At 47.3% G+C, this 19044-nt stretch overlaps 1 protein-coding gene across 1 annotated transcript in view; it reads right to left on the bottom strand.

Moving 5' to 3' along the window:
- Positions 1–19044, bottom strand: part of VPS26B (VPS26 retromer complex component B) — a 50930-nt gene that overhangs the window by 19196 nt on the left and 12690 nt on the right. Inside the window, exon 2 of the mRNA XM_068238796.1 lies at positions 4702–4858. Coding sequence (XP_068094897.1) covers positions 4702–4858 — 157 coding nt within the window. The remainder of the gene's footprint in view (positions 1–4701; positions 4859–19044) is intronic.

The raw sequence follows: 19044 nt of genomic DNA, 5'->3' as shown, positions 1-19044 counted from the left end.
ATTCCTGAGCCTGCTTGGTGCAAGGAGATTACGCAGATTGGGGGCCCTCCTGTACGTGAGTGGTGGTCTATCCGGGATTGCTTGCTTCAGGTAGGGGTCTTGGAGTAGGAGGTCCCACCTGTTTTGCAGTATTGATCTAATGGTTTTGTGTTGGGCACTAAATCTAGTGATGAAGCGTGGGAATGACGATGCAAGTGTAGTGGTAGGCGCAGGTTTAGTAGGGGCCTTCTGAGTGGCTTTAAATCTGGCATCTTTTAGTAGCTTAAGCTACTAAAAGATGCCAGATTTAAAGCCACGCAGAAGGCCCCTACTAAACCTGCGCCTACCACTACACTTGCATCGTCATTCCCACGCTTCATCACTAGATTTAGTGCCCAACACAAAACCATTAGATCAATACTGCAAAACAGGTGGGACCTCCTACTCCAAGACCCCTACCTGAAGCAAGCAATCCCGGATAGACCACCACTCACGTACAGGAGGGCCCCCAATCTGCGTAATCTCCTTGCACCAAGCAGGCTCAGGAATGCACAGCCTAAAGGCAGTGTTGCATCGGGTTCACATCCATGTAACAAGCCCCGTTGCACCGCCTGCCAGTTTGTGAATGATACTAATACCTTCCACTCAGTTGTTACATCAAGTGTTTACCCAATTAAACAACACATTAATTGCGACTCCCGGTTTATCGTCTATCTCATTTCCTGCCCGTGCGGCCTCCAATATGTGGGCCGCACTACCCAGGAGGCCCGCAGCAGGGTCGGCCAGCACAAGAGGAATATTATTAATAATCTAGCACTTCACAGCGTCTCCAGACACTTTGGCACGCACCATGATCACAATCCGTTGCTATTCCGTATTATCTTTATCGAGGCGATTTCCCCACACATCCCTAATACTTTTGAAGCCTTGCGCCAGAAGGAGATCTACTGGATCAATATCCTAAAAAGTCTGGTTCCGAACGGTCTTAACGAGGTTTTGGAGAAAGCGTTTTAGCCCAAAGAATGAATACGATATCTATACCCTAACAATATTTGGCTTTATGCGTGCTTGTAGTTGCACCACGATTGATAAAGTTTTAGTATAGGTGTCCTCTCTTTTATCGATTTGATCTGCTGAGATAACAATGGTTTTTGTTATCATAATTTTATTCATTCTTATCTCTGATTATGTTTATTTTTTTTATCTATGTCATGTTTATTTATATGGGTTTTCCAGTTTATTGTTTTTTATAACATATATATCTGTAACTGCTGTTTTGTACATTCCTTGTGTTTTTGATACTGTGGGTTGTGTCATTTCTGTTTGTTCATTTGCGGGATATATATGTTTTTTATATTTTTAAATGTTGTGATAAGTGCAAAAAAATGAGATTTATATACAAAATTCCATTGAGCAGGATCCCCCCAGTTTTGTTATACCTAATGATGTCTAGATGTTTGCACATACCCCCCCGATCAGAGTCCCCACCACCTGGTCAATCCGCATAATTTAGATATTTAGATATATAAAAACGTTGAGACGTTTCCATGGCGTTTTAGGCGCATACAGCGCCGCTAACTTGTATGTATACGCGCCATGTTGGACGCGTAGACGCATGGGATAGCCGCCTACAAGCGGCGGACGCGTTGCCCACAGCGTCCCGCTTCCAAGATGGCGCTGATACCTTCCGGCGCATGCGCGACACACATCACTTCCGCTTAGTATAGCGGAAGTTGATGAGAACATTGCGGAGACGGCGTTCCCCGCGCCTACACGTTATTTATAGCACTCAGTAAACCTCGCTCTCCCACTGAGGCGCTCATACTTGCTCCAGACCCCCAATTGGTGAGTGTTTCCTACTTTGTCCATGTTGGACAGGTCTTTATTATGCTTATACTTATACAGCATTGTATTTTATTTTAGTATACACCTATACAGTATTGTATTGTATTTTATTTAAGTATACCCCTGTCGATTATTCTATTTATGCTAGACCTTTTAACCTGGTTACCTATATTTAGCAATAGACTATAACCATCTTTTTAGCCACTATTTGCCACCAGTTTGGTGGACAAAAGGAACTATTGAATAGTGGTCCATGGGACAAATAGTGTAAATGTCTGTATTAAGGCACTGTCTGGTAGCGTTTGTGTATATATTGATATCCTAATGATTCTCAATTATCATAAATCTAAACTACATATCCATACTGATACCTGCACTTTATTCCGTTGTTTAGTTGTTTAAGTCATTACAAGCTTTTGGGGCCGATATTTATGTATATTATTGTTTTGTATCTCTTTAGCTTGTACTCCTGTTTGATTGCCTGAGGAAGCGGGATAATCCCGTGAAACGCGTAGCACCTGGGAGTACTAATAAACTGTGAATATTTTTGACCAAATATTGTGGTCTCGATTGGTTTTGTGTCTGTGAAACGGGTGGTGAGTTTACCTCCCCCCGGGTTTTTAAACCTATATGTTTTTACTCTTTCTGGCGCCTCTGGTCTTTTTTCCTAAACACAATGCAGTCCACCTGGGGTGGCAAGGGTTTTTCCTAATTTTTTCTACAGAGAGCGACATTTTACACCTGAGTGGGGTCAGGTTCTAATTCTCCCCACCTGCATGTGGAGTGGTTGCCTAGGGGCAACCTATGTTTGTGAGTATATATCTACTTTATTTCTGTGTGTCTCTCTTTCCTTGAGATACTACACTATTTGGGCTCTCGGTCTTTTGTTTTTTGTCTTTAAAGTGCATTCTATTCATTATGTTCTCCTGGGCCCCTCTGTGCTGTTTCTGCCACTCCCTGCTGCAATCCTGGCTTGTAATTGCCAGTTTTAGGCAGTGTTTACAAACAAAAGACATGGCATGTGATAGGCTGCGAATAGCTCAGTCTGTGAATCACAGAGCCTGTAGGGGGCGTGGAGAGGGTGTGTATCACTTCTCCCTATCACAGCAGAACAGCACATTCCTGCCTGAGTCCGACAAAGCCGTCAGAGGAAAGAAGATTAGATTATATAACAGAGATAATACAGCCACTGTGCAACTAGGAAAGGCTGCAGTAAGACCACATTAGAACAGGTATAGGAACTTATAGGATAGAAGAAATGAGGCTGAAAATGTTTTTACAGCGTCTCTTTAAGCCTTTGTAGCTAGCACTAGGCTAGCTACCATTGTCCCCCCAAGTTCCCCCGCACCCTTCTGATCCCCCCGAACGCCGCCGCTATACATTACCTAGCAGCGATCCCGCGAGAGCCGCAGCCTCCCCAATGAGCTTCAGTCGTTGCTATGGCGACGATCGGACATGACGTCTGATGTAATCGACGTCATGCGCAATCCCGATCCTCCCCATAGCAAAGCCTGGAACTGATTGGAGAGGCTGCGCCATCGTGGCATCCGGGGGGTACGTATAACGGCGGCGATCAATAAAGAGCGGAGGGACTTGGGGGACAATGGTAGCTAGCGAAGTGCTAGCTACAAAGGCTAAAACAACTTTTATTCAAAAAATCCCCTCCTGGGGCAGAGAATTCCTCTGCAGCGGCTACCCCAAGTTTAGCTCGGGGTTACCGCCAGGAGGGTTAAAGAGAACCAGAGCTAACCTAAAGAAAAGATTCTATACATACCTGGGGCTTCCTCCAGCCCCATACGCACGGATCGCTCCCACGCCGCCATCCACCGCTTCCTGCATCTAGGAGAACCGGGACCCCGTTCTGCCGCCAGTCGGAGCCAGTCTAAGCGTAGCAGAGGTGCGCTCTTTGCGTATCTCTGCAGCAGTGTATGGAGAGATACGTAGAGGGCGCACTTCTCCTGCGTAGCTTGGCTCTGATGACGTCAGTGACGGGAGCCCGTTCTCCTAGATGCAGGCAGCGGTGGATGGCGGCATGGGATCGATCAGCGCGTATGGGGCTGGAGGAAGCCCCAGGTATGTATAGAATCTTTTCTTTAGGTTAGCTCTGATTCTCTAACTCTTCCTGTACTGGGAACAATATTCGACTCCTATCTGTGCTACTTATGGCCAAATTCACATCTGAAAGTGGCAATTTTGCAAGGGTGATTTTACTACTATTAGTGAGGTAAAATCACTGTACACTCTTGCGATTCAGAATGATCGTGATCAGCCCTTTTATAAGCACTGTATGGCAATCGTTCCAGAATTGCGAAAAAATGCTGCAGGTAACATGTTTTGCGATTGCCTTGCATCGCGTAATGCCCGTGATTGGCAGCAATCGCGGCAGTGAGATCACTGCCATAGGGTTACAATTAGAAAGCACTAGCGCTTTGGTGATTAGCGGGAATCACCCTCTAATTGCCCTAGAGTGAATGGGCCCCAATGTTCTATTACTTAGCTGTACTACACATACAAATCATTATATCATACGTTTATTTTCACTTCAGATTCCCTTTAAGAGTAACCTCTCTACTAGGAACAAACCTACTGTTTGTCCCAAATAAAAACAAAAAGCACAAATATTTTCATGGAGTGAAATTCCCAGGGGGCGTCCAACTGTGGATCGATGGATGAAGCATACCTTTACAACGTTGGCGTGTTCTGTAGTACCTGGGTGAACAAGTCGCAAGGTGCAAGAAGGAGAAGTCTACACAGGAATAGTGGCATTCCTCTGTAGATGTGGCCTCCTTGTACACAATACCTCATGCTCTACCTGCCCTGCCCCTCCTCAGTACAGAACACGGACACGTGGACCTGACGGCACATCCAAACCCTTACCTCAGCTTCACGTTCTGGCCTGTATAGGATTCATATGGTTTCTCCACATGGGTGAATTCAAAGTCGAAGCTCTGAGACTGGGACAGCTCTCCAGGCCGGGCCAAGTCCTTCACTAGGGAAACAAACTCGTGGTGGTTTCCTCGGTCATAGTACAGCTCTGCAATGACAAATGGAGAAACCATTAGCTCCAAGGAGAGAAGAGATACGCCATGTGTATCCTGCTCTGCTGAGGCCGTGACAATCGTATTGATGGGGAGATCAATGTACCGGATGCCGGACAGGCGGCCAAGCAGACAATTCTTCAGGTATTCCTGGAGCAAAAGGTTATAAATAGGGGAAACGTTTAAAGAGACACTGAAGCGAAAAAAAAATGATGATATTATGATTTGTATGTGTAGCACAGCTAAGAAATAAAACATTAAGATCAGATACATCAGTCTGATTGTTTCCAGTACAGGAAGAGTTAAGAAACTCCAGTTGTTATCTCTATGGAAAAAAGCCATTAAGCTCTCCGACTTTCAAAGTCGTGGAGAGGGCTGTTATCTGACTTTTATTATCTCAACTGTTACTAAACAAATTTCTTTTTCTCTGCTAGAGGAGAGGTCATTAGTTCACAGACTGCTCTGAAAGAATCATTTTGAATGCTGAGTGTTGTGTAATCTGCACATATTAGAGAATGATGCAATGTTAGAAAAAACACTATATACCTGAAAATAAAAGTATGAGAATATTTTCTTTGCTGCTAATCTTCTAGTAATTATTCATAGTACACAACCAATTCACTATATCATATTTTTTTTTCCGCTTCAGTGTCACTTTAAAGGGAGAGGGCTTTATGTTAACTGGCTGAATATTAAAGAGACTCCGTAACAAAAATTGCATCCTGTTTTTTATCATCCTACAAGTTCCAAAAGCTATTCTAATGTGTTCTGGCTTACTGCAGCACTTTCTGCTATCACAGTCTCTGTAATAAATCAACTTATCTGTCTCTTGTCAGACTTGTCAGCCTGTGTCTGGAAGGCTGCCAAGTTCTTCAGTGTTGTGGTTCTGCTATGCACTCCCCCCTCAGGGGGGAAAGAAACACACAATGATCTCTTGAGATACAAAAGGAAGGGTGTATACAGCCTGCTTGTGTATGGATGTATTTTCTATGTGTGGACATACTGTACATCAACCTACTTCCTGTTTTGGTGGCCATTTTGTTTGTTTATAAACAAACTTTTTAAAGCTGTTTTTAACCACTTTTAATGCGGCGGGGAGCGGCGAAATTGTGACAGAGGGGAATAGGAGATGTCCCCTAACGCACTGGTATGTTTACTTTTGTGCGATTTTAACAATACAGATTCTCTTTAACACCTACTTGTAATTCATAAAGTGAATTTAAAGACCGATTCTGAGACATATTTAAAATATGCGGGGCTGTGGAGCTGGAGTCTGAGTTGAAGCACTTTTTGAGTACTTGGAGTCAGAGTCCTAATAAAAATGCACTGACTAACTACTAATGTAAACTGTAATTAAAACAAAAAATATGATTTCATTAAGCAACGCAGGAGCCTTGTGTCAGCGCGACTCTGCATTGCACATGTCTCCCTAACAGCTACTCAACAGCTATATCATAAGTTTAAAGGGAACCTAAACTGAGCAGGATATGGATTTTTCCTTTTAAAATAATACCAGTTGCCTGACTCTCCTGCTGATCCTGTGTCTCTAATACTTTTAGCCACAGCCCCTGAACAAGCATGCAGCAGATCAGGTGCTCTGACTGAAGTCAGACTGGATTAGCTGCATGCTTGTTACAGGTGTGTGATTCAGCCACTACTGCAGCCACAGAGATCAGCAGGACTGACAAGCAACTGGTATTGTTTTTTTTTTTTTAAAAATTGTTTTTATTTGTTTTTATGCATAGCATACAAACTCAGCCGCCACTTCTCCGCTCACAGGCGAGAGGGCGACTGTACAAACACATAGGAAGACCATCATTACCCTCACCCACCCACCCCAACCCACCATTCCACCCCCCCGCCCATCCGATCTTTTGTTGTTCAGGGTATAGCAAGTTGCAGATCCGAGCACAGTAAATCAATTAGATTCTGCCTTATCTATCCACGGCTTCCAGATTTTGGAGAACTTTTGTGGGCATCCTCTCGCTGTGTATGCAGCTTTGTATAAGGGTAGGGAGTTATTTATAAGTGATTTCCACTGTTGTAAGGTCGGGGGTTCCACCGCTTTCCAGTTAAGAGCTATTGCTTTCCTGTAGTAAAAGAGGGTAAGACCAAGTAGTGTTCTAAGGGCTTTGCTTGGTGCAAGTGAGGTGGTCAGGCCCAGTAAACACCAGGTAGGATCTGGTTGAAATGTAGTGTGGGAGATTTGAGAAACAAAGTCACATACCTGTATCCATACAGGCACAAGTTTGGGGCAGTTCCAGAAGATATGGGCAAAGTCAGCTTGTGGAGAGTTGCAGCGCCAGCAAGTGCTGTTGTGTGCCCCACTCAACTTGGCCAGTCTGGCAGGCGTTAAGTAAGCTCTGTGCAGTATCTTGAATTGGATAAGTCTGTCTCTGGTAGCTATTAGATGCTGAAATGGAATGATCCAAGCGTCTTCCCAGTCCTCATCATCAATATGCGGGGTTATATCCATCCATGGAGCCTTGAAGATTGAGACATGTGGCTCAGTAATAAGTATGACGTTCTTGTAGATTGATGATAGTGCCTTGGACAGGTTGGTATTTGTGAGAGTATCTTCTATTTCCGATGAGCGGATACGTGGAGGGGATGTGCCAAACTGGGCCTGAAAGGCATGTCGAATTTGTAGAAACCTAAAGAAGTGAGAGTTGGGGAGATTAAATGTTTCTTTCAGGTGGTCGAATGTGAGGAGGGATCCGGTAGAGACAATATGGGAGATGAGGCTGACACCTTTGGAGATCCAAATAATGGGATCAGGTATGGTGTAGAAGTTTTTAAGAGAAGGATTGTTCCATAGGGGGGTTCTAGGTGAAAGGGGTCTGGGATTGGGGGAGTCCCAGGCCTGCACTAGGTTCCAGGCTTTAAGTACTGTTTTCATAGAAGTAGAAATAGGGTATGGAGCATGGAGACCCCGGTAGAGGAGTTGGGATAGAGCTTCATAAGAGCCAAGCTGAGCGGCCTCTAGAACCGTTGCTGCATTGGATTCATCCGGGCAGAGCCACCAGTGGGCTGTTACAAGAATGCTGGCTATATAATATTTCTGTAAGTGGGGAAAGGCGAGCCCCCCCTCCGTCCACGGCCTCTGAAGTTTTTTAAGGCTTATTCTGGGGGATTTTTTGCTCCATATAAAACTAAGAAAGATAGAATTAAGTTGAGCAAAAAACTTTTTAGGAATCCAGATAGGACAGTTTCTGAAGACATAAAGCAGACGGGGTAGTATTTTCATTTTAATTAGGTTTATCTTCCCAATTAGGGATAGCGGGAGAATTTGCCATTTATTTAAACAGTCCTTGGCATGGGAAATTAGCGGGAGGAGATTGAGATTATAAAAGTCAGCTATATTATTGGTAATCTGAATGCCAAGGTATTTGGTTTGGGGGACTACTTCAAGATTAGAGGGTAGGGTGGGTGTTAATGTAAGAGGGAGGAGTTTGGATTTCTTCCAGTTGACTCCAAGACCTGTAAAGGGCAGAAATTTTTCAAATATATTCAGAACTCCAGTAATGGATCTGTCTGGGTTTTCAAGGTATATGACGAGATCGTCGGCATATAGGGACAACCTCTCCTCCAGCCCCCCAACCCGGAAGCCCGAAATGTCAGGGCATTGTCTAAGAGAAGCCGCTATTGGTTCCATTGCTAGGGCAAAGAGGGCCGGAGAGAGAGGGCATCCCTGCCGCGTTCCCCTGTGTAGTAATATTTTATCTGACAGGATATTGCCCATTTTTATATTGGTGGAAGGGGATCTATAAATGGTCTGGATCCAGGAGATTAGTCTTTGTCCGAATCCAAATCTGGCAAGAGTGGCCCATAGGTAATTCCACTCTACAGAATCAAAGGCCTTCTGGATATCAATAAAGGCCAGAGCCTTGGGGGTTGGAGAATTGAGGTTGAGCTGTATGTGGGTGAAGAGCCTTCTGAGGTTGATATCAGTTGTCTTATTAGGGATGAAACCTGTCTGATCAGGGCTTATGAGTACTGTAATAATCTTGTTCAGTCTCAGGGTGATAATTTTGGTTAACACCTTAAGATCATTATTTAAAAGGGAGATTGGTCTGTAGGATTGGCAGTCAAGTGGATCTTTCTCCGGCTTAGGAATAAGTATAAGGTGGGCTTGGTAGAATGAGGGAGGGAGGGAGCCATCTTTAAGGGCAGAGTTGTAGATATTCTTAAGTTTGGGGGCAATAATTCGGGAATATCTTTTATACATCTCGATCGGGATGCCGTCTGGCCCGGGAGATTTATTGCAGGGAAAGGAGGCAATGGCATCTATTATTTCATCCTCTTGGATGTCTACTTCAAGGAGTTGTGCTTGTTCAGAGGACAACGTAGGGAGATCTATTTTGTTTAGATGATGGTTCATAGTATCTAGGGTGCTCGTAAAGTGGGATTTATAGAGGTCAGCATAGTAGTTTTGGAAACACTCTACAATGAGGCCGGGGACAGAGGTGGTGCCACCAGAGGGAAGGCTGATTTCTGGTATAACTGATTGAGCAACCTGGTCTCTAGAAATATTCGCCAGCAGCTTACCATTTTTATCCCCTTTTTCGAATATTTCCTGCCGCCACTCTGTGAGGGAAGCTTTAGTGATATCAGTCATATGGAGATTTAAATTACGTTTTATTTGCATCAGATGCGTAAAATCGTCAGGATTGCTGGAATCAGCAAAGTTTTGTGAAGCCTCAGACTCTGCAGTCTGCAAATTCAGCAGGCTTTGATTAAATTGTTTCCTATGAGTGCTAATTTGGGAGATGTATTCACCTCTCAGAGTGGCTTTAAATGCATCCCATATCATATTATCGCTTGCAGATCCCTCATTGGTCTCCCAGAATGCCTGGATGAAAGGTGACATATGTTGACTTATATTTTCGTCTGAAATCCACTTTGGGTCCAGCCGCCAAATATTCTTATTAGGAGTATGTTTGAGAGACATGGTGATTTCTAGCGGTGCGTGGTCTGAAAGACCGCTTGGGAGATAGTTAGCAGAGATAACACTAGTTAACAGGTCTGCATTTCCAAATGCCAGATCAATCCGAGAGGCGGATTTATGTGTTGTGGAGAAGCAGGAGTATGAGATTTTGGAGGAGTTCTTCCATCTCCAAAGCTCTGTTAAAGAAAGGGCAGAAGCCCAGTTTATGAGCTCCGGATTTGCAGATCTGGTGGGGTTGGAGGTATCACGTGTCGGGTCTAAAATTGCATTATAGTCTCCTATAAGGAGTAGTTTGGCCGGGAGGTATTTGGAGATTTTAACGCTAAGTTCCTTAAGTAATGGAGATTGGATGTTGGGAGGGGCATATATGCCTATAAGGCAAAATGTTTCATTATGTGTTTGTACATTTAGAATGACATATCTGCCATCTTTATCCACCTCTGTTGAGAGAACCTTGCAAGCTATGGCCTTGCTGATCAGGACGGACACACCCCTGGAGAAAGTGGAGAAGGTGGAATGGAAACCTTTCTGGATCCATGCACGGTGTAGCGATCGTGGACGGTCGCCTATCATATGGGTCTCAAGTAGAATGAGGATATGCGGTTTATGTTTTTGAACATACTGAAACATTAGGGAGCGCTTGAATGCGGAGCCGAGGCCCCTAACATTCCACGATATTACTCTCAGGGGGGTCTCCATCACGGATCAGCAAAGCAGATGTAAGTGCACATGGAAAGGTACATTTTGGCGGGAGGCCATCTGGGGAGAGGGTGGTAGCGGGACCATGACGGGTGGAGGGAGGGAGAGAACATGATCTTCACAAACAATACATACATTAACCCAATACGCAACAAGCATATGTATAACATAACCCCTGCTACATTACCAAGAAAAAGGAGTACGTAGCCCTGTATCCCAACAAACAGTAACATTGGCACCTGGATATTATATTAAGTCCCTGGGTGCCCGAAAAAGTGGGTAGTAGTGTCCCTAGGCATACCCAAAAGCGTCCGTAACTCGTAGTGGTTAATCATTGAAAGGCAACCTGTTGCTAGACATTTAGGATGTGTGGTATAGTGTAGAGTACAATCCGTATTTAAAGCGGCTATACTATATATATCTACACATTCCTGAGGAGATGCGGTACTATACCCGGTCAGATGGTGTCCAGCCAGTCACTGACCTCCTGAGGGCGTTCAAAGAATCTGGTGGAACCCCCATGTATTACTCGGAGCTTTGAGGGGAAAAGCATGCTGTATTTCACTTCTTTTCCCCGCAGGCGTTTCTTGACCTCCATAAAGGATTTACGCTGTTTTTGGATTTCCGCAGAGAAATCCGGGAAGAGCATGACTTTCGCGTTCTCATACACCAGGTCTTGCTGCTTTCTAGCTTCTGTTAAGATTAAGTCCCGGTCTTTGTAGTTTAAGAGCCGTGCCAGGAATGGGCGCGGGAGAGATCCAGGGGGGAGCGGGCGAGACGGGACTCTGTGGGCTCTTTCCACCACGTATGTGGCTGGGAGATCCGTTAGGCCCAAAAGGGACTTGAAGAATATCTCCGCGAATTCAGCTGGGTTGTCTCCCTCAATTCCCTCCGGTAGGCCCAGGACTCTCACGTTATTTCGCCGGAGCCTATTTTCTGCATCCACCGAGCGATCCATAAGCTGCTTCACCTGTTGCTTAAGGGAGCTGATGTCAGCGGTGTGTGTGGCAGTTGTATCCTCAGTGTCTGAGACTCGGCGTTCTACCTCCGTTGTTCGCGCCCGGAGTTTATCCATGTCCTGGCGAATTAGCTGGATGTCTGCCTCAACCTTGTCCAGTTTGGTGGTAAGTGCGACTCGGGAGGCAGTGATCGCTTCCAGGATTACTGCTGTGCTTGCGGACGAGTGCGGCTCCTCTCCGGCCTCCGCCATCGTAGCAACGTTATGGCGGCTGCTGCTGGTCACGTGGCAGCACTGCGTGCATGTGTTACCTGCGTCTGCGGAATTTTTACTTCCAGCTTTCTTATTTTCGTTTTTTTTTTTTTTTGGGGGCATGACACCTTGTTCGGCTCCGGGAACCCTCAGGAGACCAGCCGCGGGCAGTAGATGAGTAAAAGTTGCCTTTTTAATAGGATATTTGCAGGATGGTTACGGAGCTTCAGGAGTGCACGTCTTCTTCCTCTTACATCCGGACACGCCCCCCTCTCAACTGGTATTGTTTAAAAGGAAACATCCATATCCCTCTCAGTTAAGGTTCCCTTTAAAGTGCACCTCTGGTGTACATGAAAACACAGAGGTACACTAATGCTTAAAGAGGAACTCCGCTGAAAATAATGTAATTAAAAAGTGCTTTATTTTTACAACAATTATGTATAAATGATTTAGTCAGTGTTTGCCCATTGTAAAATCTTTTAAATCCCTGATTTACAGTCTGGCAATTATCACATGGTGACATTTTTACTGCTGGCAGGTGATGTAGCTGCTGCATGCTTTTTTGGCAGTTGGAAACAGCTGTAAACAGCTATTTCCCACAATGCAGCAAGGTTCACAGACCGGAAACTGCCAGGAGTACCACGGTCCTCAGAGTTTTTTGTGGGAGGGGTTTCACCACAATATCAGCCATACAGCGCCCCCTGATGGTCTGTTTGTGAAAAGGAATAGATTTCTCATGTAAAAGGGGGTATCAGCTACTGATTGGGATAAAGTTCAATTCTTGGTCGGAGTTTCTCTTTAAAGCAGCAGGGTCAGCCATACTATGCCAGGAAAAACACATATACAGTATAAGTAGATAAATACTTGATCTACTTACATAACACATGTATTGTACTGTCCATGTTTTTTTCAGTGAATTTTATATAGTAAATAAAGAAAATGATGTCCATGCAAAGATAAGCTAACTGGCTAGACTATGATGGACATATGACTATGGTAGGGATTAGATTGTGAGCTCCTCTGGGGGACAGTTAAGTGCCAAGACAATATACTCTGTACAGCGCTGCGGAAGATGTCAGTAGTGATATATAAATAGGAATACAGTAGAATCTCATTATAGTAAACTCTGTGATATAGAAAACTCAGTCCTCGGGACTCAGCAACTGTGTAGTTGTTACTATATCAGACCTTTACAAGATCAGAATTGTTCATACATCGAACAGTTACACGCTTATAGTAAACGTCTGATATCGTAACTACTTTTCCTGGTTCCTTGGAGTTTACTATAAATGGAGTCTATTGCAATAATAATGAAATAATCCATGTTCTCTACTCAGCCTGTCACAGTTATAATGCTGTGATTGTTGGGCCTATAATAATAATCCAAACATTTGTATAGCAATTTTCTCCTGTTGGGACTCAAAGTGCTCAAGAGCTGCAGCCACTGGGACGCGCTCAAGAGGCCGCCCTGCAGTGTTAGGGAGTCTTGCCTAAGGACTCCTTACTGAATAGGTACTGACCCTAGCTAGGATTTGAACCCTGGTCTCCCATGTCAAAGGTGGTGCCCTTAACCAGTACACTATCAGCCACTGCCACACAGAATTCACTCTCAAGTCTCGCTCTGTGTTGGGCCTTTTGCACTAGAGCAGGCGTGTTGAACTCAAATACAAAGTGGGCTGAAATTGAGCTCTGGAACCAAGTCGCGGGCCGACAAGGTCTAGTGACGACCTTATAAAGTTCCCTGGTGTCTAATAGCCCCCCTCCATCCACTATACAGCCCCCTACTGTTTAGTGGTCCTCCCTCCCTCATCTATACAATTCCCTGGTGTTCAGTGGTCCACTTTCCCCTCTACCATTCCCTGGTGTTTAGTGGCCCCCTTCCCTCTCCTATACAGTTCCCTAGTATCTAGTGCTGTCCCCCTCCCCACGTGGCTTCCCTAGTGATCCAGGGCTTACCCTAATATATACTGTAGGTTCTATGGTGGTCTAGAGTGGGCCAAATATAATGCAAGGTGGGGAAACCACCTGAGGGCCAGATGTGATGGCTCCAAGGGCCAGAGTCGGCCCACGGGCCAGAGTTTGACTTGTGTGCACTAGGAGCATTGCCTGTACATTATGGTCACTCTCATACCTGTGTAAGCAAGCAGCTCGGGGCGCCCCGAGTCTGGCATATAGACTGCTCTGGCACTTTTGATTGGCCTGAGGAAGTGGGCACAGTCCCACAAAACGCGTTGCCTGTGCTTAATTATCCATTAAACTTCCTTAATTAAGTGAGTTTGTCATCTATGAGGTAAGCAACCTCAACCTTCTTTATTTTATTTTAAAGTGTTTTATATATATTGGGTGCCTCTTTTCCTTTGCTGTATCTCATGCTTGTGTGACTGGTCAGGATCAGGCTGTACAGCAGCTGTTTCCTCCCCTCCTTTGAAGTAGAACAGACTTCCGCTGACCTCATGGCTGGAGCCCTTCCATAGGAGAAGACTCATTCCTCTAGCAGTGTGCTTCAAACACTAGCTACAGAGGAAGAGGGCCTCATCCGCAGCCAGCTGTGCAGCTGCATGACAGCAGGGGGCAGTGTGACTCGCAGGGAACAGATGCCAGGAGAGGAGAGTGTGGTATACATGTACTGATGGTGACAGCAGGGGGCAGTGTGACTCGCAGGGAACAGATGCCAGGAGAGGAGCGTGCAGTATACATGTACTGATGGTGACAGCAGGGGGCAGTGTGACTCGCAGGGAACAGATGCCAGGAGAGGAGAGTGCGGTATACATGTACTGATGGTGACAGCAGGGGGCAGTGTGACTCGCAGGGAACAGATGCCAGGAGAGGAGCGTGCAGTATACATGTACTGATGGTGACAGCAGGGGGCAGTGTGACTCGCAGGGAACAGATGCCAGGAGAGGAGAGTGCGGTATACATGTACTGATGGTGACAGCAGGGGGCAGTGTGACTCGCAGGGAACAGATGCCAGGAGAGGAGCGTGCAGTATACATGTACTGATGGTGACTGCAGGGGGCAGTGTGACTCGCAGGGAACAGATGCCAGGAGAGGAGCGTGCGGTATACATGTACTGATGGTGACAGCAGGGGGCAGTGTGACTCGCAGGGAACAGATGCCAGGAGAGGAGCGTGCAGTATACATGTACTGATGGTGACTGCAGGGGGCAGTGTGACTCGCAGGGAACAGATGCCAGGAGAGGAGAGTGCGGTATACATGTACTGATGGTGACAGCAGGGGGCAGTGTGACTCGCAGGGAACAGATGTCAGGAGAGGAGCGTGCAGTATACATGTACTGATGGTGACTGCAGGGGGCAGTGTGACTCGCAGGGAACAGATGCCAGGAGAGGAGAGTGCGGTATACATGTACTGATGGTGACAGCAGGGGGCAGTGTGACTCGCATGGAACAGATGCCAGGAGAGGAGAGTGCGGTATACATGTACTGATGGTGACAGCAGGGGGCAGTGTGACTCGCAGGGAACAGATGCCAGGAGAGGAGAGTGCGGTATACATGTACTGATGGTGACAGCAGGGGGCAGTGTGACTCGCAGGGAACAGATGTCAGGAGAGGAGCGTGCAGTATACATGTACTGATGGTGACAGCAGGGGGCAGTGTGACTCGCAGGGAACAGATGCCAGGATAGGAGAGTGCGGTATACATGTACTGATGGTGACAGCAGGGGGCAGTGTGACTCGCAGGGAACAGATGCCAGGAGAGGAGAGTGCGGTATACATGTACTGATGGTGACAGCAGGGGGCAGTGTGACTCGCAGGGAACAGATGCCAGGAGAGGAGAGTGCGGTATACATGTACTGATGGTGACAGCAGGGGGCAGTGTGACTCGCAGGGAACAGATGTCAGGAGAGGAGCGTGCAGTATACATGTACTGATGGTGACAGCAGGGGGCAGTGTGACTTGCAGGGAACAGATTCCAGGAGAGGAGAGTGCAGTATACATGTACTGATGGTGACAGCAGGGGGCAGTGTGACTCGCACTGAACAGATGCCAGGAAAGGAGAGTGCGGTATACATGTACTGATGGTGACTGCAGGGGGCAGTGTGACTTGCAGGGAACAGATGCCAGGAGAGGAGAGTGCGGTATACATGTACTGATGGTGACAGCAGGGGGCAGTGTGACTCGCAGGGAACAGATGCCAGGAGAGGAGAGTGCGGTATACATGTACTGATGGTGACAGCAGGGGGCAGTGTGACTCGCAGGGAACAGATGCCAGGAGAGGAGAGTGCGGTATACATGTACTGATGGTGACAGCAGGGGGCAGTGTGACTCGCAGGGAACAGATGCCAGGAGAGGAGAGTGTGGTATACATGTACTGATGGTGACAGCAGGGGGCAGTGTGACTCGCAGGGAACAGATGCCAGGAGAGGAGAGTGCGGTATACATGTACTGATGGTGACAGCAGGGGGCAGTGTGACTCGCAGGGAACAGATGCCAGGAGAGGAGTGCGGTATACATGTACTGATGGTGACAGCAGGGGGCAGTGTGACTCGCAGGGAACAGATGCCAGGAGAGGAGAGTGTGGTATACATGTACTGATGGTGACAGCAGGGGGCAGTGTGACTCGCAGGGAACAGATGCCAGGAGAGGAGAGTGCGGTATACATGTACTGATGGTGACAGCAGGGGGCAGTGTGACTCGCAGGGAACAGATGCCAGGAGAGGAGTGCGGTATACATGTACTGATGGTGACAGCAGGGGGCAGTGTGACTCGCAGGGAACAGATGCCAGGAGAGGAGAGTGCGGTATACATGTACTGATGGTGACAGCAGGGGGCAGTGTGACTCGCAGGGAACAGATGCCAGGAGAGGAGAGTGTGGTATACATGTACTGATGGTGACAGCAGGGGGCAGTGTGACTTGCAGGGAACAGATGCCAGGAAAGGAGAGTGCGGTATACATGTACTGATGGTGACTGCAGACAGGGAAAAGCTCATCCAAACTCACCATCTACTACTGTAAATTAATTCTTGGGATGAAACTCCAGACTAACAGCCCGTTTCCACTGGCGTGAACTCGCATGCATTTTCTGTACACAGATTCGCATAACCAATACAAATCATTGGGCTTGTTCCCACTAGCAAAAAAATCTGTGCGCTGTGCAGGAAAAATCTGCACAGCAGAGCCATCAGCATTCGCACACCGCAAGCATAGTGTGCCATTCGCATGTAATGTAATTAATAGGAAAATCGCAAGCATTTTAGCTATGCAAATTCTCCATTTGAATTTGCATACGTTTTCGCAGGGCTGTGGATTTTGTACAAAAACCTTCCGACTCCAACTCCGACTGCTCAGTTTCTGAAACCACGACTCCGACTCTGACTCCGGGTGCCCAAAATTACTCCGACTCCGACTCCTCGACTCCAACTCCTTAGTCTAATATTTAACAGGGCTGTGGATTTTGTACAAAAATCATCCGACTCTGACTCCTCAGTTTCTGAAACCACGACTCCGAGCGCCCAAAATTGCCCCGACTCCAACTCCACAGCCCTGCGTTTTCGCGTAAAATTAATGTAAAAGCACACAGGCACTGACATGGTTAAATTCGCATGCTTACTAAAATATGCAAAAATGCATTCGTTTTCGCGTAAACATTTGCACAAATTTGCATCTACATGTGAATTCATTTACGCGATTTCAGCAACTGATTCACAACGCTATAGTGGAAACTTACCCTAACTGAACATTAAAAAAAAAAATAAAAAAAAAATCATCCAATAAGAAATGACTTATTTTGGTTCCCTGTCCTGCTGTTTTTAGCATTCGCTGTCAGACTGAGGAGAAATGTGATGTGAAAAGAATATTTCTGCTGGTTTCTATCTTCAGGCGGAGTTCCCACTACTGCAGATGCAAATAAGCACAGTAGCTCCGTCCATTCTGCATCCGCATCCACCTGCAGCGATCGTCGCTCACCTGTCCCGTCGCCGATCAGTCGTCTACATTCAGCTCGGAGGCCGGCAGGAGCTGTCTCATTGTCCACCATGTACCATTGAGAATTCTCCCTGTTGCTGATTACCCAATGGGAATCCTCATGCTGCTTCCCGGTGTACAGGGCGTGAGTCGAGGCGACTGGCGATGTCCGGGGCAGATGCAACCTCCTGCCCGGGATTGTGCCCCGCTTACTGCAACGTCTCCCGTGGATACATTGCAGAGCGACAGGTGTGACCGCCTCCTATTTATAAAATTCTGGGAACTCATCGGGTATGAGACGTGTGGCGGGGATATTGGTCACATGATGGGGGTACGGGCCACGTGGCAGGTGCAATGGTTGCGTGGCGGGGGTATGAGACGTGTGGCGGGGATATTGGTCACATGATGGGGGTACGGGCCGCGTGGCAGGTGCATTGGTTCCGTGGCGGGGGTATGAGACGTGTGGCGGGGATATTGGTCACATGATGGGGGTACGGGCCGCGTGGCAGGTGCATTGGTTCCGTGGCGGGGGTATGAGACGTGTGGCGGGGATATTGGTCACATGATGGGGGTACGGGCCGCGTGGCAGGTGCATTGGTTCCGTGGCGGGGGTATGAGACGTGTGGCGGGGATATTGGTCACATGATGGGGGTACGGGCCGCGTGGCAGGTGCATTGGTTCCGTGGCGGGGGTATGAGACATGTGGCATGTGCATTGGTTGCGTGGCAGGGGTATGAGACGTGTGGCGGGGGTATTGGTCACATGATGGGGGTACAGGCCGCGTGGCAGGTGCATTGGTTGCGTAGCGGGGGTATGAGACATGTGGCATGTGCATTGGTTGCGTGGCAGGGGTATGAGACGTGTGGCGGGGATATTGGTCACATGATGGGGGTACAGGCCGCGTGGCAGGTGCATTGGTTGCGTAGCGGGGGTATGAGACATGTGGCATGTGCATTGGTTGCGTGGCAGGGGTATGAGACGTGTGGCGGGGATATTGGTCACATGATGGGGGTACAGGCCGCGTGGCAGGTGCATTGGTTGCGTAGCGGGGGTATGAGACATGTGGCATGTGCATTGGTTGCGTGGCAGGGGTATGAGACGTGTGGCGGGGATATTGGTCACATGATGGGGGTACGGGCCGCGTGGCAGGTGCATTGGTTCCGTGGCGGGGGTATGAGACGTGTGGCGGGGATATTGGTCACATGATGGGGGTACGGGCCGCGTGGCAGGTGCATTGGTTCCGTGGCGGGGGTATGAGACATGTGGCATGTGCATTGGTTGCGTGGCAGGGGTATGAGACGTGTGGCGGGGATATTGGTCACATGATGGGGGTACGGGCCGCGTGGCAGGTGCATTGGTTGCGTAGCGGGGGTATGAGACGCGTGGCAGGTGCATTGGTTGCGT

This window comes from Hyperolius riggenbachi, chromosome 6 (assembly GCF_040937935.1).
Source record: "Hyperolius riggenbachi isolate aHypRig1 chromosome 6, aHypRig1.pri, whole genome shotgun sequence".
Taxonomy (NCBI): domain Eukaryota; kingdom Metazoa; phylum Chordata; class Amphibia; order Anura; family Hyperoliidae; genus Hyperolius; species Hyperolius riggenbachi.
Note: the sequence above shows the minus strand (reverse complement) of the source record. Positions and strands in the feature narration are given on the sequence as shown.